The sequence below is a fragment of the Myotis brandtii genome, unplaced genomic scaffold (assembly GCF_000412655.1).
Source record: "Myotis brandtii unplaced genomic scaffold, ASM41265v1 scaffold933, whole genome shotgun sequence".
Taxonomy (NCBI): Eukaryota; Metazoa; Chordata; class Mammalia; order Chiroptera; family Vespertilionidae; genus Myotis; species Myotis brandtii.
Window position 1 is genome coordinate 420089 of NW_005371850.1, and position 9827 is coordinate 429915.

At 37.6% G+C, this 9827-nt stretch overlaps 1 protein-coding gene across 1 annotated transcript in view; it reads left to right on the forward strand.

The window, feature by feature from the left end:
* The window catches only part of CCDC7 (coiled-coil domain containing 7), a 170974-nt gene that overhangs the window by 104322 nt on the left and 56825 nt on the right, over positions 1–9827 (forward strand). Inside the window, exon 9 of the mRNA XM_005885883.2 lies at positions 1423–1498. Within this exon, the coding sequence (XP_005885945.1) occupies positions 1423–1498 (76 nt within the window). The remainder of the gene's footprint in view (positions 1–1422; positions 1499–9827) is intronic.

The following is a 9827-nucleotide window of genomic DNA, read 5'->3' on the forward strand; positions in this document are numbered from 1 at the left end:
CCGCAGTCCTGCTCACCCCCAACTGGCTTCCCTTGTCAGCCTGCTTGCCCCCAACTTCTCCCACCGCCTGCCTGATCACTCCCAACTGCCCTCCCCGCCTGGCCTGATCACCCTTAACCACCTCTGCCTCGGCCCTTCCACTATGACTGACTGAGCAGCAGCCATGGAGCCTGTCTTGGATTCCTGGGTCTCTGGGGTGACCCAGGAAGCCAAGCCTCCTGCCTGCTCTGGCTGGCTCCGTGGTTCTGACCAGTGCTGCCATCTTCGTTGCATCAATTTGCATATTCCCTCCTTATTGGCTGTGGGCACCGCCATCTTTATCGCAAAGTGATGGTTAATTTACATGTTACTCTTTTATTAGATAGGATATTGTATTGGCTTCTCTTGATCTCTTGCCTTTCCATATTAAGTTTAGAATTTAGGTTGTTGATATCCACAAAATAACTTTCTGGGATTTTGATTGGGATCACATTGAATCTAAAAATCAAATTGGCAGGAACTGGTATCTTAAAATATTGAATTTTCTTATTTCAGTTATTCCCTATATACAAGCAATGAACAAAATAGAATTTGAAACTTTACACACACCATTTGCATCCACACCAAAACTAAATACTAAGATACTAATCTAATTAAATATGTACAAGATGTATATGATGAAAAGTACAACATTCTGATGAAAGAAATTAAAGAAGATATAAATAAATTGAGAGACATCTCATGTCAATGGATAGGAAGGAACTGTGGTATGCTTTCATGTTACTTAACATTTTCTTTGCACTTGTAATGTTTTGTTTATATAGCAAAAACAGTGCAGGGACTGTTTTTTGTCATATAATTCTTGTGTTTCAAGATTGAAGAGTCTTGTGTTACTACCCTAAGAGTTCACTGTTATGGATCCTCATTAACTTGGGTCCCTTTTAAGTAGCATCTTAGGTAACTTTTTGGGTTATTTGATTCAGCTGAAAATATTTAGCAAGGTTGTTAGATTCTTCCCATAAAATTTACTGGCTTAGCAGCAGCAGCCAAAGCAGTTCTCTAAGCATCCTAGTCTTCTTATATACAATTTCAGAAGGAGGTCACACACACTGGACCTCAGTCCACTTTTGTCACTTATAGATGCATAGTTTTGATCATGCTATATAATCACTCTGAGCCTCAATTTATTTATTTGCAAATGGTGATAGTATCTTCCCTTTTTTTGGTTTGAGAATTGGGAAACTATAAAGTAGTGTAGTGTCTTGCAAATGGCAGCTATTTTTATCTTAAGCATTTTGTTCCTTGAGTACTTAATACGACCCTGCTGTCTCTTCCCTATGCTTGTGTAGTTCTCACACATATAGAAGTGAGTTATATCACCATGGAGGTAAACTTTAGTCATTTATAATATCTTTAAATCTTTTCTATTTTTTTAAACAATAGAAACTATGTATTCAGTACCTAATCGACTGGACACCATGTTGAAAATATTTGAGAAACAGTCAAATATGTTAGAGAGGTAAGCTTTTAAAATAATTTTTTTCAATTATAAAACTGAATACGTATTTATTTTAGAAAAATTGGAAATAGAAGAAAATAATATTACTATTAAAATTTAGTGTTCTTACATCAATTTTTATGATACGTATAATTTTAAAGCTTAAAATTATAATCACACAGAATGTAAAATTATATAGTTACAATGTGAAATAGTTTATCAGCTCCTCAAAATTTTAAAAATATAATTACTAGATGATTCAGCATTTTCATTTCTGGGTATATAACCCCCAAATTGAAATTAACATCTTGAAGAGATATTTATACACACATATTCATTGTAGCATTATAATAAGAGCAAAGAAGTGGAAGTAACCCAAGTGTGCAATGATGAATGAATGGATAAAGAAAATGAAATATATAAATAAAATAGAATATGATTCAATATTTAAAAAGAAGGAAATTCTGACACATGGTACAACCTGAATGAACATTGGGGATATTATGCTAAGTAAAATGAGCCAGTCACATAAAGAAAAAAGTTTTATGATTTCATTTATATGAGGTACACTGTGTAGTCAAATTCATAGAGACAGAAAGTAGAGTGGTGGCTGCCAGGGACTGGGGAGAATGGGGGATAGGGACTTGTTGAATGGGTACAGAGTTTTAGTTTTTCAAGATGAAAGAGTTCTGGAGATTGTTTGCACAACAATGTGAATATTTTTAACTGTATTATACACTTAAAATGGTTAATAGACAAATTTTGTGTTATGTATATTTTAAAATTTAGAAAGTAAAAATTACAAACATACAAAATGTCACTTGTATATATATTTTTGACTTATTGATAATTTTTATAAATTCATAATTATTTTTAGGTGAATGATTTAAAGTTAAACATATTCAAAAAGTTCATATCACTTAGTGTTTTCAAAAATTTTTATTTAGATTCAACATTGAAAAAGTAGGAAGTTTTGCATGATCATATTTTCTAGTTATAAAATCCAGTGATCAACAATTAATAAAAGGTGTCCCAAAATTCATGCAAGAAATAATTTTGATAGAAAACACAGGTTTATAATTATAAATTATAAATTTTTATTGATTCATAAAGTATACAGTATAGGGTTATGTATGGAATAGCATATCGGGTAAATGGCCTCCACGGCTTTGCCGGCACATACGCACTCTTTTGTTATTGCCTGAGTAGCCGCATTTTCAAAGAAGAATGGTCCGATGATCCCTCCAGCCCAAAATCCACACCAAACAGTGACACGTTGTGAATGCATTTGTTTCTCAACAATCACTCGTGGATTTTCTGAACCCCAAATTTGACAATTTTGTCGATTAACCAAGCCATCAAGATGAAAATGAGGCTCATCGAAATTCAGCCACATTTATGCAAAACAGTCATGGAAAATTTCAACAAAAGTTTAAAGAAAATGTAATGAAAGTCCAGGAAGCTGCTAATAATGGAACTAAAGGATGTATGGCCAGATTTTTGGTATGTAGGCCCTATTTACCATTTTCCCTTTTTAGAATCCTTCCTATTAGAAGGATAGGGTAAGAACTTGCACAGCTTTGTCAGATGAAAGCTTTAACATGTTCTAGGGACATTATTAAAGGAGGAGGTTAATTTCCATGAATATTCTTTCCATTGGACCATGGTATTAAAAGACATGTATACTATTATTTATTCTAGCTCCTCATATTAGCTATTGGTGCTAATTACAGCTGGTTTTATAATTCCTGGGTGTAACAGAAAGCTGTAGAAAGAATAGCTGAAGGGGTTACTTTATAGGAGAGAATTTCCAACTCAAATTGTGTTATTGTCAAAATAAGCTTCATACAATTGTTTGGTTAGAATATCTTTTGTATATTTCTTTGCATGTCAAGAAATATCTTCAAAAGCACTATGGATGACCTATAGTTCTTTCTGGTGGCTAAGGTTATATTAGTTATACAACTGCTATGTTGAAAAAACACATATTGGGAATGAAATCACAAAGCTCTTTTTTTTCCTTTGCATTCATTTATATTTGCTAATTTGGGTTAATTTCCCCTTGCTCCTGAGTAAAAGTTAGGCTATTCTGATTACTCTTAAAGAATAATTCATTTACATCTAAGTCACAAACACTGCTCTAAGTATAAAATTAATATTTCTTGTCAAATACTATAGTCAATATTTTAATTTTTATTCAAAGTTAAGACTTCTCTTCCTCTCCCATCCCAGTATCCCAGCTGGAGCCTGCTGGGACATGTGGTTAGCTTTTAGCTTTTATATTTTTTAAAATATATTTTTATTGATTTCAGAGAGGAAGGGAGGGGAAAAGAGAAATAGAAACATCAATGATATTTCTTCATACCCTCTGCCTCCTACATGCCCCTTACTGGGTATTGAACCTGTAACTCAGGCATGTGCCCTGACCAGGAATTGAACCGTGACCTCCTGGTTCATAGGTTGATGCTCAACCATTGAGCCATGCCCGCCAGGCTGGCTTTTCTCTTTTATTGCTTTCTTCCCCATTAAGTAGTTGTGGTTTCTGTTCTTCATGTGTTTGGAAAAGGAGAGAAGAAAGGTAGGATATACAAGAAAGGTCTTGATTGTCACTGCCTTCCTTCTCTATAACTAGAGATAACATATAAGAATTTTTCTGAATATTCTGTTTAAAGTGCCTTTCTAGGCTTGAGATAAGGTTAACCATATTCATCCCTCCCTTAAGGGTTTGGGTTAGGGCCCAAAGACACCTGATAGTTCTCTACAAAGAAATACTCTTTCTAAATCTTCTTTCACAACTCTTTTATATTGTTCATATTGGTGAAAGGTTTTAGCACTCTTTCTTGAATGCCTATTTTTTTTCCAAGTGATAATAGTCATCTGCCTCACCTCATATTTTGATATGTGATGCTGTTAATATTCTGTTAAAATAAATACAGGATGTGTCAAATGTCTTAGTGTGGTTTTAAACTTTAAAAACTTCAGAACTGTAATAATACAAGTATTATAAACATTGCAGTTTGATTATATACATTTGTTTTGCACTTATTTAAAATTTTTTGAATACAAATTAAAAAAATATTTTTTTTAGTTAAATTTTTTTCTTGGGTCTGCATTTTCTATATTCAGTCAGAGAAATTGAAACAAAATTTATTGTTCAAAATTCACAAAACTATCTTATGTTAAGGAAGTGGAAATAATTAAGCTGTCAGATTTTTTATTTTTTATAAGTCATGGCATTTATATCTTTGAAGTCATTGGTGCTTAAAACTACACTAAAACTTTTAGAACATACTGAATTTATTGAACTTCTACCAGGTGGCTGAGTGCTTAGGTCAAAATCTTAAATCAAATTAGTCTGAGCAAAAGACATTTTATTACTAAGATTATGGGTAGTTCATTGAGCCTAATGATAGCAATATGGCTCGGTATTAGAAACAAGTATAAACCAGAACTTGAACACTATCAAGATACTTTTAAAAACATTTTTATTATTATTTTGTATTAATTTTAGCTGTACAGCTTGGTGGGTAAACAACTGTATAATTTACAAAGTATTCCCACTGATATTTCTATTACCTTTCTAGCACCACACATAGTTATTATAATATTTTTATGCTATACTTTACAACCCCATGACTACTTTGTAGCTATCAATTTCTACTTCTTTAAAAAATAATTTTATTGATTTCAGGGAGGAAGAGAGAGAGAGAAACATCAGTGATGAGAGGGAATCAACACTGGGCCCAATTTCTACTTCTTAATCCCTTTACCTCTTTCATCTGGTCTCCCAATCCCCATCATCTCTGGCAACTATCAGTCTGCTTATCTGTGAGTCTGTTTCTGTTTTGTTTGTTCATTAATTTTGTTCTTTAGATTCCACATATAAGTGAAATCATATGGTATTTATCTTTCTCTGACTGAATTATTTCACTGACCATAATACCCTTGAGGTCCATGCTATTGCAAATTGTAAGATTGCAAATATTTTTATGGCCAAGTAATATTCCATTATATATATACCACAACTTTTTAAAATGTTTCTTTTAAATATATATATATATATATATATATTTTTTTTTTCTTGATTTCAGAGAGGAATGGAGAGAGAGAGATAGAAACATCAATGATGACAATCATCAATTGGCTGCCTCCTGCATGCCCCCTGCTGTGGATTGAGCCCGTGACCCTGTGCCCTGATTGGGAATCAAACCCGACCTCCTGGTTTATACATTGACACTCAACCACTGAGCCTCATTGGCATCACTACACCACAATTTTTTTAATCCACTCATCTACTAATGGGCTTGCTTCCATATCTTAGCTATTGTAAATAGTGCTGCAATGCACATATGGGGTGAATATATTCTTCCAAATTAGTTTTTTGGGTTTCTAATATGAACTAATTACTGGGTCATAGGAAGGTCCATTTTTATTTATTTATTTTTTTATATTTTTATTGACTTCAGAGAGGAAGGGAGAGGGAGAGAGAGATAGAAACATCAATATGAGAGTGAATCATTGGCTGCCTCCTGCACGCCCCCCACTGGGGATTGAGCCCACAAACTGAGCATGTGCCCTTGACCAGAATCGGACCTGGGACCCTTCAGTCTGCAGGCCGACTGAGCCAAACCAGCTAGGGCCCCATTTTTATTTTTTTTAAGAAACTCCATACTGTTTTCCATAGTGGCTGTACCACTCTGTATTCCCATGAACAGTGCACAAGGGTTCCCTTTTCTCTGAATCCATGCCAACACTTGTTGTTTGTTGATTTATTGATGATAGCCATATGACATGTGTGAGGTGATATCTCATTGTGGTTAATATATGACAAAGGAGGGAAGAATGTACAGTGGGGTAAAGTCAGTCTATTCAATAAACGGTGTTGTAAAATTGTACAGACACATGCAAAAATATGAAACTAGAACACTTTCTTATACCATACACAGAAAATTCTCGAAATGGACTAAAGACTTAAATGAAAGACTCAAAACTATAAAACTCCTAGAAGAAAACATAGGCAGTGAAATTTCTGACATATCTCTTAGGAATACTTCTTATGATGTATCTCCTTGGGCAAGGAAAACAAAACAAAAAATAAATAAATGGGATTACATCAAATTAAAATGTTTTTGCACAGCAAAGGAAACCATGAACAAAAGGAAAAAAAAAGCACCTACTGAATGGAAGAAGATATTCGTCAATGATACATCTGGTAAGGGGTTAATATAAAAAATTCATAAAGAACTCATACTACTACTCAACAACAACAAAAAATCCCAAAATATTCAATTAAAAAATGGGCAGAGGACTTGAATAGATACTTCACCAGAAAGGACACGCAGATGGCCAATAGACATATGAAAAGATGCTTAAGACCCTCCCCCTTTTTTTCTACTCCATACATGAACGTTATTTTCTCCCATTGCAGACCCTTTCTTTCCATTTTTTTTGGTTAATTTATTTTTCCCATAGGTGGAAAGCCATCCTTGATTGCTGACAATTCCTAAGGTTTAATCTTTCAGCTTTAGTCACTGTGAGGGGTAGTACTGAATAAGTCTATAAGTGAGAATATCTCTAGTTCAGCTAGAACAGGTACCTATTTTTGGACCAACCAACTCTAGTCAAATTATATTGATTCAGAGGGGTGAAAGAGGGGATTCTCAAAAAAAGGGGTGAGGTCTATTTCTGAAATACTTAGTAATGATCAGAGTAAGGGGATGAAAGTCATGTTAATATAGAATAACATAAAGAAAAAAGGATAGTATTTTATTATTATGCATGAATTATACAGTGGCACAATAGGGTAATCATGCTGGTTTTGGGGAGAGCTAATAGACCTATCCATGAGGATCTGGTCAAGTTGTTGGTCTAACTGTTGATCTGTAGTGAAAGGGGGAAATGAAAAAGTAAGTATATATCCAGGGGACCTTGAAAAGTTCTTCCTTTATTTATGGGACAAATTGGGGTTCCAATTAAAGATTGGATTATAAGATGGTTTGTGAAAGCATCCTATCTAATAATAGACAAACACGGTAATTGACTGTACCTTCGCTATGCCTCCCATTGGCTAATCAGCACGACATGCAAATTAACCGCCAACAAAGATGGCTTCTAATTTGCATACTGCAGGTAGGGCGGGTCAAAGCCATCCAGCCTGCCCTACTGCCATCTGGGCTTACTATTTGCCACCTGGGGTGGTAGGGCGGGACAGGGACATCCTGCCTGCCCTGCCACCATCCGGGTCTGCTATCTGTGACCCAGGGCGATGGGCATCCTGTGTGAGACCTAACCTGGGGTGGCCGGGCAGGGCAGCAGTGATCGGCTGGCCCGCCCTGGAGTCCCGTGTGCGACCCGACCCAGGGCAGTGGGGCGGAACTGCGTGGCTCCTCTGTCACTCCAGCTTCCTCATCACAGCTCCCTTGGGGGCCTAAGCCTTTAGTCGGACATCCCCCAAGGGCTCCCTGGCTGCCAGAAGGCTGTCTTACTGCAAGCTTAGGCCTGATCCCCTGGGGAGTGGGCCTAAGTCGACAGGTGGACATCCCCCAAGGGGTCCTAGACTGCAAATGGGCACAGGCTGGGCTGAGGGGCCCCCCACCCTCCTAGTGCACAAATTTTTGTGCACTGGGCCTCTAGTACTACAGAATGCTGAAAGCTGTAGTACAGTGTTGGTGATGAAATCGTCAACATTGGTGAGAACACTGCCTATCATCAGAATCATGTATAGTCCTGATGGGAAAGCAGGCCTTTTAAGAGATCCATCATGTTATCTCTAAGAACGCATAGGGTCAGAAGTGAGGTTAGCAGGCTGTTTTATCCTTCCACTTGTCTTTAGCTCAGCTACATGTGTCATAGGAAGTTATATAAAAGTGGAGTCATATTATCTCCAACTAGAGGCCCAGTGCACGAAATTTGTGCACTCAGGGGGGTCCTTCCGCCCAGCCTACGCCCTCTCACAGTCCAGGAGCCCTGTGGGGATGTCTGACTGATGGCTTAGTCCCGCTCCCACAGAAGCCGGAAGTCAGACATCCTTAGCGCTGCTGTGGAGGCAGGGAGGGTCCCACCACTGCTGCTGCGCTTGCCAGCTGTGAGCCAAGCTTCTGGCTGAGTGGTGCTCCCCCTGAGGGATTGGGCCAAAACTGGCTCTCCAACATCCCCCAAGGGGTCCTGGATTGTGAGAGGGCTTAGGCAGGCCGAGGGACCCCACAGATGCATAATCAGGGTGGGAGAGAGATGCGGGAGGTTGGCCAGCCAGGGAGGGACCATGAGAGGGCTCCATGGCATGTCCGGCCCATCTTGCTCAGTCCTGATTGGCCAGATTCCAGCAGCAAGCTAACCTACCAGTCTAAGTGTTTTCCCCCTGGTGGTCAGTACACGTAATAGCGACCGGGCAACCAGTTGACTGCCCCCTGGTGGTCAGTGCATGCCATAGTGACTGGTCAACTGTCTGCCCCCTGGTGGTTAGTGTATGTCATAGCGAGAGGTTGAGTGGCCTTAGCATATCATTAGCATATTATGTTTTGATTGGTTGAATGGCCGACTAGACACTTAGCGTATTAGGTTTTTATTATATAAGATGTGGCAAATTTAAAGTCGTTGAATGAACTTCAGTGGCCAGCTAGGGCATTGGCAAGGCAAAAACATCCATCTGATCAAAAATATAATGACAGAGTCTTCACACCATTAAAAAAACTAAATTTAATGTTGATTACAGACCTAAATGTAAGAAAACAAAATTATAAATACAGGGAAATGCATTTCATTCTATCAAAATTTGAAACATCTTGTTCAAAAAATGAATCAAAGTTTAAAGATAAGCCATGGACTAGGAGAAAATTATTGTGCACATAGAAGACAAAGGAATGATAATAAGAATATATAATTCCATAAAAAGGCAAACAATTCTCAAAAAATAGGCAAAGTATATATAATTTAAGGAAGAGACAAAAATGGCCAGTAAACATTTTAGAAGATGCACAATCAGAATTGTGATCTGGGAAATGCAAAACAAAATAGCAACAATCTACACTAATAAAAGAGAAACATGGTAATTGGCGTACGACCGCTACCCTTTTCATTGGCTAATCAGTGAGTATATGCAAATTAACTGTCAGCCAAGATGGCGGCCGGCAGCCAGGCACTGAAGCGAGCACGAGGCTTGCTTGCTGCAGACTCCAACGTTCCCCGCCTCACTTGCCAGCCTCTCAGTTGCAACTCTAAGCAACTATATACTATGTTGCAAATAAGAAGGTAAACAAAACCCCAGAAAACAGCCGGACTGAAACCCAGCCGGACCGAAACATTGTATCCATCTTTTCAGCAGCGAGGCCTCAGAGCTAAAGCTGGCCCAAAA